At 41.4% G+C, this 17,832-nt stretch overlaps 1 protein-coding gene across 4 annotated transcripts in view; it reads right to left on the bottom strand.

The window, feature by feature from the left end:
• PLCE1 (phospholipase C epsilon 1) overlaps positions 1 to 17,832 on the bottom strand; it is a 351,870-nt gene that overhangs the window by 37,333 nt on the left and 296,705 nt on the right. For all 4 annotated transcript variants that reach the window (XM_049855298.1, XM_049855297.1, XM_049855300.1 and 1 more), the window contains 5 exons: positions 14,242 to 14,363; positions 13,186 to 13,303; positions 9,904 to 10,035; positions 8,359 to 8,649; positions 30 to 193 (listed from right to left, as the gene is read on the bottom strand). In XM_049855298.1, the coding sequence (XP_049711255.1) occupies positions 30 to 193; positions 8,359 to 8,649; positions 9,904 to 10,035; positions 13,186 to 13,303; positions 14,242 to 14,363 (827 nt within the window). The remainder of the gene's footprint in view (positions 1 to 29; positions 194 to 8,358; positions 8,650 to 9,903; positions 10,036 to 13,185; positions 13,304 to 14,241; positions 14,364 to 17,832) is intronic.

Below are 17,832 nucleotides of genomic sequence, written 5' to 3'. Positions count from 1 at the left end.
TATATTCTGACAGTAGAGACCCCACTTACAGTTAAAGCATAGATGGCAGGCTCCATGTTTTCCAGGTCACGTTCCAATGGAGAAAACTTCTGATACATGGGACAGTTCTTGTCCCACAGAACTGGAGGTTTCAAAACATAACCACAGCCACCGTTAGCCTCAAACATTGCAGCATTTAAATGTAAAGGGAGATCTGCAAAGCATAAAATAAATAAACAAATAAAAGCAACCCAATACTGCTTGTTACTTTGTCATTAAAGTGTCTTCTTATAAACTTACTTTAAAACTCAAAAGGTATCAGTGATTACTGGGGGCAGGCAGGTGGGAAGGAGAGGGAAAGAGGATGCATTGCTTAGAGGTCACTCAGCTTTTACTACGGATGATGGAAAAATTTGGAAATGGATAATGGTGATGGTTGAACAACATGATAAACACAATTAATAATCACTGAATTGTACATGTGAAGACTGTTGAAATGGCAAATATTTTGTTACATATATATTTATCACAAAACACACATAAATACACAAACAAAACCTCAAGAGAACTTTGCATTGGTTTTCCCTAAGCTTAAGCATGAAGAAGAGATACCCATTAATTCATTCCACAGACCCACTTACCATGTGCCAGGTAGTGTTCTAGGCACCACACATACAACAGGAAACAAGAGACAAAACTCCTTGCCTGCATGGAGCTTACAATTTATGGAATATACCCACCATTTCCACCCCCAGCAAGGCCAGCAGTCCCTCTTACAACAAAGACTGGAAAACAAGTGAATTGATTATATATATATGGCAAGGTAGGAGCCCTGAACATAAAAGGCAAAGTTAAGAAATTGGGCTGAGTGACAGGGGGAGGGAGAGACAGAAGCAGCAAGGAGTTGCCGGACCTGACTTGGTGGGAACCTCACCCCTCAGCCCTGATCCCGTGGCACAACTGTGGCGGGGCTGGTGGTGGCATTCAGGACACGGTTTCCTCGGTGAGAGACAGCGAGTGGCGTAGGCCCGATCCCCTGGTGCTACTGCATGGGGCTGGTGGTAGCATTTGGTTTCCTCAGCGGGAGAGAGAGAGCAGCACAGAGTCCACTCACGCCTCCGGAATCAGCGAAGAACAGCACTCTCAGCAAAAGATAAGTGCTTGCATCTAATTTACCTCGTGGATCAAAAAGCACCCCTTTCGAAAGGACTCTCTCCTACTTATCTGATCCCTCCTCCCTCTGCCCCAGCCCCCAAGCTGGTTTCAGTGGCGGTTGATTTCCCTGGGCCTGAGATAGGTTCTGCTATGTGCCCTGAGCCATTATCCTGGCCTTGGAGAAGGAACAAATTTACAAATGAGGAAAAAATAATCTGCCAGCTCCCCTAAACTGAGAACTCAGGGTAGAAGAGTCTCCTGTCCAGGCACAAGTTGTCCATGGACTTTGAATGCCTTTCACCCCTGTATGGACCTGTGTGGGCCCATTTCAGTAGCTTAGGCCCTTGTTGACATAGTGTAATAGTGTATGTGCCTGAGGTCTGACTTCAACCGTTTCAGCTGTGCAGAGGAGAAGCAGGTTTTTGATGTTTGACACCACCCTGCCTATTAAGTGGGGTCCTCAACTACCCACATCAGGGGCCTAAGGACTGGTGGTTCAACCCACACCACCTAGCCATCCGAGACAGGGGCCCAAGGATAAGTGGTGTCTCCCAGTCCTTACAGCCAAAAGCCCGGGGTACCCATAGTCTGTCTGCAGAGCCCACCCACCTGTGCACTCTAGGGAACAGAGATGCGCTTTCCTCACAGACACTTGGGGGATGGTTGTCAGCCCCCTGCCTTGCTCAGAGTGTGACCCCCTGCTGCAACCAGATACCTGTGTCTACACCAATCACCCCTGCTCCTCTAAGACTGCAGGTGAGAGCCTGCACCACAAACCTGGTGACTAACTACCTGGACACCTGAGCTGAATCCATACAAGAAAAGTGAATGGACTACTAGGTTCATATACCTGGTAAGCTCAGCCATCTGGTGACAGGACGTTAGAGCTTCAAAGGCACCAATAAGCACGCTAGCTCACTCGAGCAGCCTATGTGGGTATATCAAAACAACAAAGCAAGAAACTAGGACACAGTAAGCAAACAGAAAATACATTAATACAATAACTTATAGATGACTCAGAGACAACACTCAATATCAAATCACATAAAGATGCAGGCCATGATTGCTTCAACAAGCTCCCAAAACAATGAATCAAGGAAACTTCCAGATGAAGAAATATTCCTGGAATTACCAGAGGTAGAATACAAAAGATTAATATACAGAACTCTTTAAGAGGTCAGGAAGAAGATAAGGCAAAATGCAGAACAAGACAAGGAACACAAAGATAAAACAGCTGAGAAAATTAAGAAGGTTACTCAAGAACATAATGAAAAATTTAACAGGCTGCAAGAATCCATAGAGACAGCAATCAGAAATTCAGAAGATTAACAGTAAAATTTCAGAATCAGACAACTCAATAGAAAGCCAGAGGAGCAGGATTGAAGAAATGGAACTTGGACTTACTGAGATTGAAAATAAAACACTTGGCACACATATATTCAAAGAAATATCAGATAAAAGAATTAAAAACAATGAAGGAACCCTAAGAATCATGTGGGACTCAATCAAGAGAAATAACCTATGAGTGACTGGAGTACCAGAACAGGGAGACAACAGAAAATACAGAGAGAGTTGTTCAAGATTTGTTGGCAGAAAACTTCTCTGGTATTCTGAAAGACAAGGAGATACCAGTCCAAGATGCTCATCAAACCCCACACAAGGTAGATCCCAAAAGAAATTCACCAAGACATATTATAATCAAACTTGCCAAAACCAATGATAAAGAGAGAATTTTAAGACTGGCTGGGGAAAAATGAAGTTACCTATAAGGAGAGTCAATAAGAGTAAGCTTGGACTACTCAGCAGAAACCATGCAGGCAGGAAGGCAATGGGATGATATATATAAAGCCTTGAAGGAAAAAAAAATTGCCAGCCAAGACTCATATATCCAGCAAAACTGTCTCTCAAATATGAATGTGAAACTGGGACATTTCCAGATAAACAGAAGTTTAGGGAATTTCCAAAAATCTACTCCCAGCCAGGGCCTGTCACTTAAAAAAATTTACCACATCTATCTGAAAAACCTTGTGAAATACCTCATTTTATACTGAATCTTACAAAGGAATAATAGCATTTTCTTACCCCAAACACCAAACCATACAGGCAGTTATATGACCAATTCTTGCTTTTTCAAATGTAAGATAAAATCTTAATTTAACCAAGAAAGAACAGAACAGCCAGAAAAACATAGCTTTTCTTTGAAATCTGAATTTCAACTCATAAATTGTAATACTTCTACCTCTTTTTTTATTGTAGTTAAATATGAAAAAAAAAATCACCATCACATATGATTCGCATCATGTCTATAATCCCTTCAATCATAAACTTTGGGAACTCTCACAACGGCTGTGAGTCTTCGCGGCCAAATTTTATTTGGCACAGTTGTTTTGTGAACGATTGGATTCCTGCACCGTTTCTGGGCTCTTCCACACTCAAATGCTCATCTGATGGCGCAAATCTGTTTAAAAATTGCCCAAATGAGCAAATGTTTATGAGACACACCTGACGACTGCTCCCTCTGATATATTCCTTCCATGTGCAGTGAACTTTGCTACATGGACGAACATCAAGGCAAAGTGTGGCAAGCACAACGGAGTTGATGGGAAGGTGGCCCCCACTTGGCTGGTGTGTAAAAATTTTGTGTGCACGTGGTATTGGCAGGGATGTGTGCAGGAATTCTTGGGGCAAGATGTCTGAGACATGTGAAAGCTCCTCTGTGGGCCTCAGTGTCTGTATCTGTAAAATGGGTGCATTGGACCCTGTCTCTCAGACCACTGCAAGCCCTGGCATGACTGACCTGTGAAGGACAAGCTGTCTTGCCCACAGTGGGAGAAAACTCTCTCCCCAGGCGACTCTGTGACAAAGAAACACAACCATAGCATAGGATGGCTAAGAGGGAAGCAAACCGGCTCACGAGAGTTGGTAAATGCATAATGGATATGTACTGTTAACAGGAAAAATAGTAGGTCATACTTACTGAGCTCTTGCTATGTTCCAGGCACATTCTAGGCACGTGATGTGCATCAATGCCTTATGATAACCCATGAGCCAGATCCTTTTTGTATCCTCACGTTTATAGATAAAGAAACAGACGCACAAAGAGGTGAAAATACCCAAGGCATACAACTAGTAAGTGGTGGAGGGTAGGAATCGAACCCAGACAGCCTGCCTGATAGCTCCGAATCAAAACTCCAGAGCCATATAAAACGTACAGCTCATAGGAGTGTTGTAAAGATACATGAGATGATGTGTGCAAGGCCCTACCCCAATGTCTGGCACAGAGAAAGTGCTCAATAAACAGTAGAGTGGTACAAATGGTTAACACATTCCACTGCTAACTGAAAGGTTGGAGGTTCGAATCTATCCACAGGCATCTTGGAAGAAAGGTCTGGCAATCTACTTTTGAAATATCAACCATTGAAAACCCTATAGAGCACAGTCCTACTATGACACGTGTGGGGTCACAGTAAGTCAAAACGGATTTGAAAGCAACTGGTTGGTTTTTATTATGTTATGATTTGAAGTCAACACCCATTTGCATTCGAGGCCTGATTTTGTTAGCACCGTGTTCTAACCTATAATTTTCCAAAACTTTAATGTACTTTTTCTTAACAAAAATCTCACTTGGTGAAGTCATTGGCCCAAGGTCACACAGCTAGGAAGTGACAGAGCTGGCCCAAGACTGTATAACCCCAGAGCTTGTACATTAACCCCCTGTACGACAGGGCCTCCCCAAAGACACCTGCCCTGTCTCCCCCTCTTCCTGGTCCCAGAAGGACAGAATTTGAAGCTGGGAGAGACCCTTGAGGTCAGCTCATGGTCCCTCTCTCTGCCCTTACTGTACTCACAGCTAAGTCTTTGTTCCCGGGGAGGCTCCCTGCTGAGCCAGGCACTCCTACCCAGGGGTGTCTTCAGGTCCTTCCAAGGGCATTGTAGCTAGCACAGAAAATGCTCAGTAGAATTTTGCTGAACTAATGTACTAAATATATCTCTCATTTTTCTGAGCAGGAAGACCAGAGAAGAAAATTTGGGGACCAGACAACGGTGATATCTTGCTTGCAGTCATCCAGCAGGGTAGTGAGGGCAGAACCTGGACTAGAATCCCAGTCAATGCTTCTTACACTGGCTGTACCTGAATTTGTACAGGGCATTTCACTTTTTGTTACCTCATTTCATTCTCACAACAACCATGCCATAATTATCATATGCCATCAAGTATAAAACCATCAATAAAATGGATCCACGGAAGCTGTTCAGTTCACCCAACACAGCCAATCCGCCTCCCCAAGGTGGACCCGGTTGATCTGGGAGAGAGGCAAAGCCTTCAGGGGTGAGTGGAGGCCAAGCTGCAGCCTCAGTGTGGAGGGTGACCAGCAGAGTGTCGATTCCCTGTGTCTCCTTCAGCTGTACCTCCCTTTGCCATTAGTGAAGCCAGTGTGTCTGTGCCAGTCTCGGCTATTCAGGAGAAAGGGCACATCCAAAACGAAATGCATTTCCGTTTCCTTCAGGAGCCCATTTTGCTAGTTATTTTCAATTTACTTAAAATATTTTAGTATCATAATAACCCAGGGCGCCAGTGAACATAGGGCTACAGACAGTTCCAGAGATGTGAACCAGTAAGCTGCTCAGGACAGGTTTGAAAAGAAACGGAAAATAAAATTTTTACAACTTTGAAAATATTCCATTATTATTTCCACTTGTAAGTCCAAATCATACTGTTTTCATAACTTATCAAACACACTTAATGATAGTTACCATTTGTGGAATGCTTACTATGTGCCAGGCATTCAGCTAAGCACAATACTTCATCTGCATTATCTTATTTAGTTTAAACAAAATGAAAGAAGCAAATAGAGCAAGGGTGAAAAACATGACTGATATCTTTATCCAGGTGTCTGCGGGGGCAGCCACAAATGGGTACTGTTGGTATCAGTACCAGGTAGCTGGCTGTTCCCAAAGCTAAAATTGTGGTTTGACCTTGGCTAGAGACAAGGCTGAGCTCTGCTTTTATGGTTCAGCACAGTGTTAAGATCTGATTCAGTTCAGTCACATGAGAGGAAGGATAAGAAATGTGTGCCACTTACTTAATTGTTCACAGAAAAGACTGGTGCTTGAACGAGCTTCTAAGAAGTCTTCTTCATCTACTCTTTTCCTCTTCTGTGTAGCTCCCTTCCCCCATAACCAAGAGAGACAAAACTCTTCTTCTTCTAAACTCTCATGGCGACCCCATGTGTGTCAGAGTAGAACTGTATTCCACAGGGTTTTCAATGGCTGATTTTTCAGAAGCAGATTGCCAGGTCTTTCTTCCAAGGTGCCTCTGGGTGGACTGGAACCTCCAACCTTTTGATTAGCAGCCAAATGCATTAACTGTTGGAAGTACACAGGGACTCCTAAACTTCCATAGTCTTTGTATTTATTATTACAAGTCGTTCTGTGACCTTGGGGAAATAATTGCTTTGTGTCTTGATTTCCCCATCTGAGAAATGGGGATCATAACCCCTTAGGGTTGTTGTGAAGATTAAAAAAGAAAATATGGGTCAATGTGAAGGGTAAGACAGTACACAACACTGGGGAAGCCAGCACAACTTGTACAAGGCAAGGTCATGCAAGCTCCATAGACACATCCAAACTCCCTGAGGGACTGAATTACTGGGCTGAGGGCTGCGTGACTGTGGTCTCGGGGAACATCTAGCTCAATCGGAATAACATAGTTTATAGAGAAATTGTTCTATATTCTACTTTGGTGAGTAGTGTCTGGGCTCTTAAAAGCTTATGAGTGGCCATCTAAAATACTCCACTGGTCTCAACCCACTGGGAGCAAAAGAGAAGGAAGAAAACTAAAGACACAAGGGAAAGATTAGATCACAACTACCACAGCCTCCACCAGAGTGTGCCCAGTACAACTAGATGGTGCCCGGGTACCACCACCGACTGCTCTGACAGGGATCACAGTAGGCGGTCCCGGACAGAACTGGAGAACAAAATTCTAACTCACAAAAAAGGCCAGACTTACTGGTCTGCCAGAGACTGGAGAAACCCCAAGAACATGGCCCCCGGACACCCTTTTGGCTTAGTAATGATGTCACTCCAGAGGTTCACACTTCATCCAAAGATTAGACAGGCCCATAAAACAAAACGAGACTAAATGGGCATACCATTTAGGGGCAATGAGTAGAAGGCAGGAGGTGACAGGAAAGCTGGTCATAGGGAACCTAAGGTCGAGAAGGGAGTGTGTTGACATGTGGTGGGGTTGGTAACCAATGTCACAAAACAATATGCTTACTGTTTAATGAGAAGCTAGTTTGTTCTGTAAACCTTCATCGAAAGCATAATAATAAAAAAATAAAAATAAAAAGATAATATGGGTCAAGAATTTAGCATAGTACCTGTCTCACGGTGAGATGTGGTTTGGGAGAGAGGCAGATCAAAGTCACATCAACAGGGGAGAAGCATGAACACAACTTTCTCTGTTCATGTAATTCATATACTTGTTTTCCTCCTGTTCTTGGAGCACTGCCTATTTATTATTCTTCATCTCAATCTCAAAGGGATGAGAAGAAGTAGTAATGGCTTTAACTTGCAAAGGGTTTTGAGGGATACCACTTTTTGACTACAAGAACATAGAGGGACAGGTTAAAAGAGTATTAAGAAATCCTTGGCCCAAAAGTTCTTTAGAAACAAAACAGACACAACTCTGTCAAGAAAAATCTTACGTATGAGACCAAATGGACAACAGTTACTCTAAAGCCTAGATGAGAAGGTTGGGGGGCGGTGAGACTAAGTTAATGGGAATGGAACAACTAGAATAGAAATAATGAAAATATTAACACAGTGTATGTAACCAGTGTCACAGAACGGTATGTGTAGAAATTGTTGAATGGGAACCTGTTTTGCTGTATATACTTTCACCAAAAGTACAACAAAATATTTTTTTTAAAAAGGTCTTATGTTTAAAATGTTAAAAAGGGGGCAGAACCAGGAGAATATTGGGTCCCTTCAAGGTTCTTTTCTGTCACCTTAACTCTGAAACATCAAGGCCACAATTCAGTATCAAATTCATATCTGTTTTCCATCATCCATACCTTTACATTCACATACGGTGTGCTCCAGTCTAGAATCGTGCCCCTTTTAAAAAACGTTGTTTATCAAACTACATTTACTGAAATATAAAATGCAAAGAAGGGAGGTCAGGATGCACCCTTCCGGGCAAAGCAGGCCCCTTACCTTCTGTTTGGTAGTTCAGTGCAACGAGCTGGATCCCATGAAGCCAGAACATGAGAGGGTTGGGGTTGGAAGAGTCAATGCGGGTGGCAGCGGGGTATGCCCTCAGCAGCTGGCAGGTGGTGTGCTGGATCAGTTTCTGAGAATACCTGCGACACAGACGCTTGGCAGCATTTTCATTCAGCGACGAGATATGATAACATCTGGGAGTTCTAATGATTGCGCTGAGGGATGTGGTTGAGTTAAGAGGGGAAGACGATTCTTCCCAGGTCTGGCGTATTCCTTCGAAAGAACCTAAACTCCCGAAAGATCAGTGTGGAAGAGTTTAAATATTTTTCAAAGATAAACATGAATGATATCCTGGTAAATAATCACAGTACATCATAAAAAATAAAAAACCAAATCAGTTGCCTTTGAGTTGATTCCCATGTATGTCAGAGTATCACTGTGCTCAACAGGGTTTTCAACGGCTATAATATTTTGGAAGCACATCACCATGCCCTTCTTTTGAGGAGCCTCTGGGTGGATTCAAACCACTCACCTTTTGGTTAGTAGCTAAGTGCTGAACTGTTTGTACCACCCAGTATTAACATCCTAAAACATGTTAAATTTTATTTGTGAAATTTTAACTGTCCAACTGTTTGTACCACCCGGTATTAACATCCTAAAACATGTTAAATTTTATTTGTAAAATTTTAACGTCCAGACACCTTGAAACAAAATGGTGGCTGCTGAGTTTTAAAATGACTGTAGCAATACCAGTTTAAATTAAAAGCCTTGACATACTTTGAAATATATCTGCCCTGTAGTGATATTTGTACAAATATACAATAACATACGTACAAGGACGTTTATGCTAGCATTGTTCTTTATAGCAAAAAAAAACAAGAATCAACTCAAATGTTCTATCAGCAAGGAAGTGGTCAGGGTGTATCCATACAGTGGAATAACACACAGGTATTAAAGAGAATGAGGTAGCTCGATGTACAGAAAGCTATGTGAAAACTTATAATGAGTATAAAAGTTATACAAGTATGTTCAGTTTGAATTATCTTAAAAAGGATCCTATTTTCCTTGAACGAAATACAATAAAATGTTAATAGTGGTTACCTCTCGGGAGTGGAACCAGGACATTGAGAGTGGAAAGGAATTTTAATAATATTCTGTATTGTTTGAGTTTTTAACTATGAGAATTTATTACTTTTATAATAAAAAGTAACTAGAAATAAAATGGATTTATCTTCTGGAATTACCATGGTGAAGAGCACAGGTCCAAGAAACATGAGAATGTTCCAAGGTGGCTCTGGCTCTGATTTTCACGGCTGAGGCAGACACTGTTAGAATATCCCCAGTAAAATGTTATTTTTAGGAAGTTAAAGGTGTAAATTGGTGATTTAAAAAAGTAATTATACCACATTTAGACAATATGGACACTCTTGAAAACACAAAAGTGTTAAAAAAAATGCAAGAGAAATGCTCAGACAGTAAAATATCTGAATTATCCTGCATGCAGAGTCAAGCAAAGATATTGTAAGAAGGTGACTTTACTTTTTCCAGATGTTTTGTTAAAGGATGCTGTCTCCCCTGGGCTCATTCTGCCCGGATTATTGCCAAAAATGGACTTCCTGCTTTTCCTTTCTTTTCCTCTGCTAGAGCCAGGTGCATTTAGAGTTGACAGGCCTGTTCCCATAAAATGAAAATAAATAAGCCAAAAACTACAAGCAAGGGAATGCAACATTTTCCATCCCTGTTAATGTTTACTTTGAAGTCCTACTACTCCCTTGTAGCCTAGTACAGAGTCCCTACTAGCATTTTTGTACTATTAATAAGAGTATCGTAGGCAATTATAGCACAGCTTTTTATCTCTGCAAGCAAATGAGATAAGAACTGCATGATTGTTACAAGTGACCACAAAGGCATATGTGTATCATAGCTAATTGGGCACCAGGACGTTTTTGGAAGAAATGCAGGAAAAGAAAGAGCTGCAGTCAATATTTAATTATTCAGGGCCGAATTACCCCATTTGAGGACATGAAAGAACGGCTAAGAGCCTGAGCTTTAGTGTCAGCAAGTGTCAGTCAATTTTGCTGGTATGAGCTTTGACTTATCATCTAACTTCTCTGTTCCTCAGCTTGGTTATCTTCAAAATGGGTATAATTATAGGAACTCACTCATAGGATTAGTCTGAGGATTACATGGGAAATATGATGACAGTGATGTTTCATAGCTTTTCTTTCTCAGTCCTGGTCCAACCATTCTCACGGTCCTTCATGCCTGGCACAGTGCCTGACACACAGTAGGAATTTCATACGTATTTGTTAAATGAGGAAATAAACGTAAACCTGGCTCTGGTGTAGGAGGAGTGATTTAAAGGCACCAGTGAATGCCCTCCCAGCTGTGAACTGCCTCTAAATCCTTCCCACTGTCTACAATTGTACCATTAGGGAGTAATTCCTTCAGCTTAAGCAGCACTCAGGAGGTCCTCTTTGAGATGAACATATACCTACCAAGAGTATCATCATGACAGACAGGATAAAGTAGTATTTATGAGCATAGGCTTTGGAACGGGACTCTCAGGTTTAAACCCTGTTCCTAGCAGTATGACCTCATGCAATTTAACCTCTCCAAACCACTCCTTCTTCTTCTATACAACGGTGTGGTTAGGATTAAAGGAGATAATGTGTATCTACAGACTTAGTAGAGTGTCTTGTTCAGTAAAAGTACTCAGTCTGTAGCAGGTAAAGCTTCTAAATTTCTTTTCTCTAAAAAAGATGTACATTCTTGGACTGGTGTGTTGTCACGTTTACTTTGAAAGTGTGCGTGAATTTGCTCTCCATGCAATTATGTGACAAAGGATTTTCTCTCAAGAAAAACTAATGAGGGACCAGGTTTAGGCTTTGCACACATCTGGGCACATGCTGACATTCCCTGGGGGCACGTAGGTCCCTCTGTGCTGAGCCTGGTTGCTCTCTTGGGGTTGGGGGAGGAGACGAAAACGAGGCCTGGGTGGTCAATAAAAGGGAAGGAACTCTGGATGATGGGAAGGTGTCTAGACAAGTAACCTGAAGAATAGCAAAGAAACTTCATCTGCTCTCTTGGCCCATTTATTGACGACAACAACGACACAGATGACAAAGACGATTGCCAATTCCTGAAAGCCAACTATTTTCTAGATAGTGTGCTAGTCACATTATACACTTTATCGCTAATTTTTACAACAACCCAGAAAGTTAGGACTATTTCTCCTCTGTTACAGATAAGGACCCCAAGGTGCAGAGAAGTTACATAATTGTCCCAAGTCAAGGTCACTAGGTGGTCAAGCTGGGATTTAAACCTATGTGGTGGGTCTGGTGGCTGTCTCTCTTCCTCAGCTGCATCTTCCTAGTTAATTTTAGGGTCTTTCAGCTCATCAGTGTTTCTCCTTGTGGCTGTGAATGAGAATGCTTCTGTTTTAGATGTAGATGTTGGGATATCTAACGGTAGCTGAGCTTTGAGAGAAAAGTCTGAGGTAACCAGCTTATAGAAGTCTGATAGGCATTTAGGAATAAATTCACCAGAAAACATGAGATTTTATCTTTCTTTAGAAATCCGAATTTGTCTGTGGACAGCCTATTGGGAGCCAGGACATGAATTCAGATCATCTTGACAAGATGAGGGCTGGCATTTTAACTTTCCTCTCCAGGCCAAATTTATATACTCCGTATACTAACATTTAGACTGGGCCCCCATCCTAGCTGCCTTTCTGTCCTCAGAAATCTTGTGCAAGGGAATCCTTTATGTCAGCAGAGATGAATTTTTCTGATCTCCACATACTTGTAGACTTTAGTGGTTGCCCTCCACCTCCTGGTACCCCATTTGTAGAATACATAATTTAGTGGGTTCACTGATAACATACCCTAACAAGAAAGGCAAGGCAGTGTAATGTTTAAGAGCAGAGTTTTGGAGTCAGACAGGCTTCAGAATCATGGTTTTACCATTTATTAACTGAGATGAAGATAAATTCACTGTACTTGTAGAAATGACCAATTGGGGATACTCTCTCTTCCAATGAAATCCTAGCCTTGGTGGTCTAGCAGAGCCTGTCTATTCAGCTCAAGAATGGAGCATGTGACTTAGGCACCAGTCCAACAAAGAACTGCCACTCGCCTGGACAGTTATTAGTTCAGGGATGAGCAAAGGACTCAATGAGAAACAGTGAAACTACTCCTGGAACTTCTGGAAAAGTTTCAAATCTGGATGCAAGTAGTCATATCGCAACCACAAAGGGAACAGAGCCAACACAGAAGAGGCAGAGTGAGAAATGGGGAGAGACAAAGACTGTGCCCTGGATCAAGCTATACCTGAAGTTTGTGTATCCATTCATTTTTGATACATGAGACAATAAATTGCCCTCTTAAGCCAATTTCTGTCACTTTCAAAACAAAAGTCTAAACTGATATACTCTGAGACCTTGGGCAAATTACTTCCTCTCTCTCAGACTTAGTTTTAATTAAAAATGAGAATAATACCACCTACTTCATTTGACTATTATGAATACTCAGTAAGATAATGTATGTAAAATACTTAGCACAAATCCTGGTACGTAAGTGCTTAATAAATTTTTAGCTACTAGTAATTATTATTACTATTATCATGAAAAAAACATTGAGTGATTTCGAAAATGAACATTTTACGGTATTTTCCCTGAGCATCAAAACAAAATATAGTAACAATAAATGTTTAGAAAATAACAATGATTACAGTTACACAATTTAGTTAATTTGGGAGCATTCACAAAGCAAATGTCATAGAGTATCTTTCAATGTTACAGATAACACTGCCTACTCTTACCTGGAAATTTTACTGCTTGGCAATAGATGACAAGGTCAGAAAGCTCTGGTGCAATCTGTCGGCTTTCCTTTTTGTTCTGAGGAAGGTAAAATTCTTCACCCAGCTCCATGTCATAAACCTATCGAGGGAGATCACTTTACATGGAAGGTATATGCACCGACCTCGGAAACCTCAAAGCTCTTTATCTGTATCTCTCTCGTACCATCAGTATGTTTAACCTTGCTTTATGCTTATCCACACACATGGCCTAAGGCCTTTATAAACACTTTCAGAAGGCAAGGGGTGAGTCTAATTCAGCTTTGCCTTTTCCTTCAGGACATAGTACAGTATCTTAAATGTGGAACAGTCAATATATAATTGTTGAATGAAGAGATGATTATGTACTTTCTGTGCCCCAAATTTTCAACATATTTCGTTATTCTGTTCTCCAACAAGGTTACTGCAGCTATGTCTACAGACTTGCTCAGAGTCTATATACAGTGAGGCAGGCCCTTGATGGTAGGTATCTCATCTACCTTCAGTGTCATTCCACTGTTAATACTCCACTATCTGGTCCCCATATATCCTGGTCATCCCAAACTCCCTTAAAACTTATTCCTTGAACATACCAGACCATCTCTTGTCTCCTTGTCTTTGCCAAGGTTGTTGTCTTGGCCCGAATGCCCTCTTTTTGTCAGCTTGGTCAAATCTTCCTTCTCAAACATCATCTTCCCTAAGAACCTATCCTTGATACTCTGATAACATTGTGTAATCACCACTCTTTGTCCTTATCTACAAGCACTGTCACATGCTTCTCTCTATCACTTAACTACCTGCAGTGCCACCTACCTGCCTGCCACACATTACACAATCAGTAGGTATTGCCTGCATGAACCAATGACTAACCTTCTACAAATGGCAGGTGGGTGCCCCATTTCACCGCCATGTGGGCTTGGGCATCTACAGGAAAGCAAGGGGATAGGTGAAGGGAGGGGAGAGGGAGGGAGTAGAATCCTACCTGAAACTGACAAGGAGTACCATGGTCCAAGGGTAACTTCATAGATACCATTTACCCACCTTTCCTTTGTTGCAAGCAGAGTTATCTGCTTTCTTTATCCTCTTAGGGATTTCTTCATTATACTCAAACTGAAGCTTGTCATTACATGATTTATTTTCAGGTCTGTCTTCCAGAATGTTGTCTGAAAATGAGTTGGCAGGCTCAGCAAACAAGAACAGAATGCTTCAATTAACAGCTAAAAGTCTAGATCACAGCCAGGACACACACGTATCTGTGTTTCTCTGCAAGACTGAGGCTCTGGCTATGTATTACCAAAATAATGATGGCTTGAACATTTATTTTGATTGAATTGACTAATTTGGTACTATGTAGGTATCTAAATGACAATGCACATCTTCATACAGGGGACAAACAGTGCAAGCCTCATGGAAGACATCCTGTGTCAGGAAGCTGACAGCACACGTTTGGGAAGGATTTAGTGGTTGAAGCACTTCTAGATGACACACATATGATTTAATCACTTCACTTTAAAAAGTCCAGAAATGTCAAAACTAGGGGGAAAGTGCCTTATTGTTATCTGCAATGCAAAGCATTCACAAGTATAATTAATTGGAATGTAAAGTTTTCATAATTGTTTATTAATTTATTAGGTGATAATCTTAAGGACAGGAATGAAAATATATCTGAAATGTGATGGATAATCTTATACTTTGTTCTTTTTTGGGTATTTCTACTCAAAGTGACTCTAAAAACGTTAGAGATAGATCGTGATTATGCTCGTTGGAAATGGAACAACAACAAAAAAAACTAATTTCTCTGCCAAGATTTACCATCTCACCAGACCACAGATGCTTACACCAAAATATCCTTATACCAAATCAGCGCCATGCAGGCTGCCAGGAAGTAAATGAGAGAGATCATGTCATTACGCTTTTATTCACGGAAGTGTCCCAACTTCATGCTAATTAGGCCTAAGAAACTGGAAACAGAACACTGACATTCATGCAGTTAAAATGCCCACTTCGAATGGTGTTTACCTTCCTGACTGTTAGGAGCAGGAGAAGCAGTAAGGACATCTGCTACAGAAAAACAGAATCAGAAAGGGGATATAAGTAAGGAAAACGAAGTAAAAAAGACAGATAAACTAAGGCATGAAGCAAAGCTTAAATGGCAACAGCTGAAGGTAAACGAAACAAGAAATCGTCTAAGCATTTAACACTTTGACTTTAAAGGGACGCAAAAGCTAGCGATAAAGGAAGTGCAAACATTGGTGATGTGAATCATCCAAAAGCTGCCACCTTCGTATTACATATTTTCAGCTACGACTATCACAGTACACCCAATAAGTCTTTATTTCAAATGTCTGGAATTGATGGATTTGCTGCGATCATACACTGTGATAGAATACATCTATATTAAGTTGGAAATTAAAATTTGTGTTCCAGAGCATCCTCAAAGCAGTCAAGGTAAATAGCAAGGCTGTAGAGAAAAGAATTAATCTTGAAGCAGGCAGAGGGTTATTGACCATCCCGTAACAGTGTTCTGAGAAAAGTCTATTCTTGTTACATTTTTGTTACAACTTTCACAACACCTCACCATGACTGGTTGATTCACCAGGTTGCCTCTCTTCTCCTGGCAGGAGGCCAAGGCACAGGCCCACCAACTCCAAATTTACCCACTATGCCACCTTCCTGGGGTGACAATAGTGAGCCCTTGCCATTTTTTTAGGCCTGCACGCAGGATTTTTAGAGCCGTGGGCAAAAACTTAATTCACAAAAATCATGCGGACTGACAGGCATCACAAGACTGAAGATCCTCCCCTCACTATTCATGAATATGTATGTCACTCCCTATATAAGGGGAAAATCTACCTTAGTTCAGGGAGCTGGCAGTCCTAGGCTGTGAGACCCTGCCTGCTTCCCAGTTTGCAAACTGTGAATAAACCTTTCTGTTCTTCCAACCCTGCGTCTGGCTGACTTCAATTCACTAGTCTGCTGGGCAAGAACCTATTAGTTGTCAGCTTCAATCTGAGTTTATAAATTATAACTCAGTTAAATAAACATCTGTTAAGGATTTATTATCCAAAAGTCAGAGCAGTTGTTGATATATATATCAGCCTCATTTGCAACTTCCTTAGGGGTCTTCTTGATGTAACTTTGTGGCTAAAAATCATCTCATTTTTATGGCCAAAAGAGGCTTTTACAGATATGAAAATTGAGGACTAGCGCTGTGACATAGATAACTGGACCACCCTGATTCCAGAGATGGGTTCTTAGCCTGGGATGCCTACAGGGGCCACAGGAGGCCTGGAACTGTATGCAGAATTTTGAGAGCACATTTCTTGAAGGAGACTTGGTCACAGCTTCCGACTGATTTTCAAAGCGACCCATCCTTCTAGAGAGTTTAGAAATCTCTGAGGTTCCCCTAAGAAGCTGGAAGTGGTACTACCCACGGCAGGCAGGTTTATACTTTCTTCTCATCCCAGCTGGAGGAAGCGAAGACGGTAAAGGAAAGCACAAAGATAAGTGAGGCGCCACAAACCACGACTGGCATAAGGAAGCCTCAATAGGACAAGCTTAAACAAGTTTCGTTTGCGAATAACTACAAGGCTTGTTTGGGAATCCGGTCAGAGATCCTTTTAATGAAATCGGAAATAATCATGTGGTGGTCGTGGACTTAGTCATCAGGAATCACAGACTTAGTACTAAAAGCGGGGAAGACATCAGCAAATGTTGAGCAGAACCTTTTTCAGACATATCTGAGGGGCCTGAGGCCTACAGTGGCGGAAGGACACTGCCCAAGGTCTCGCAGGCCATCACAGTAAAGCCTGGTGGCCTGCTTTCTTCCACTTAACAACCCCTTGTCCACGCGTACACATGTGGATTTAAAACATGCAAATCTTAGAAATTCAGGAGCTAAATTTTATTCGCCCAACTGAAAATAAATTAGATAGATCCTTTCACTACCTGTTCATTTTATTTTCAAATCAAAAACACTTATATCGATAATAATAAAGCCTTCTTTCCTGCTTTCAAATATACAGAGAAAGCCTAAGAGTGATTTATAATATAAAGTGAGTTTATTTTTCCAGTGGCTTAACTTCAAGGAGCCCTGGCGGCACAGTGGTTAAGCGCTTGGCTGCTAACTGAATGCAGTAGGTGGTTTGAACCCACCAGCGGCTTTCCACAGGAGAAAGATGTGTCCATCTGTTTCCATAAACATTACAGCCTTGGAAACCCTATGGGAAAGTTTTACTCAGTCCTACAGGGTCGCAATGAGTCCGTATCTACTCCATGTCAGTGGGTTGGGACTAACTTCTTTCAGGGGTAAATGACATTTGGATTGGTTGGTTTCTTAAGTGTGGTTTCATTTTCTTTCTGAAAAATTTTGTTACTCTGTGGGGCAACCTCAAATTACTTCCGTTAGCAACCAAGCGCTTAACCACTGCACCGCCAGGGATCCCCCATTAGAGAATACGCTTCTCAAATTCTTTGATGGAGTCTCAGGTGAGGTAAACTAGCTTTTAGTTCATGGCACGACTGTAGTAGAAATCCATGGGAAAGAATAAGTCAATATAAAAATGTTTACTTTCCCACTTTTCAGGTATATACTGCAAAGAATGATCTTGACTCTTTTTAATTTTCTCCCTC

The sequence above is a fragment of the Elephas maximus genome, chromosome 16 (assembly GCF_024166365.1).
Source record: "Elephas maximus indicus isolate mEleMax1 chromosome 16, mEleMax1 primary haplotype, whole genome shotgun sequence".
Taxonomy (NCBI): Eukaryota; Metazoa; Chordata; class Mammalia; order Proboscidea; family Elephantidae; genus Elephas; species Elephas maximus.
This window is presented reverse-complemented; position numbering and strand designations above follow the sequence as displayed.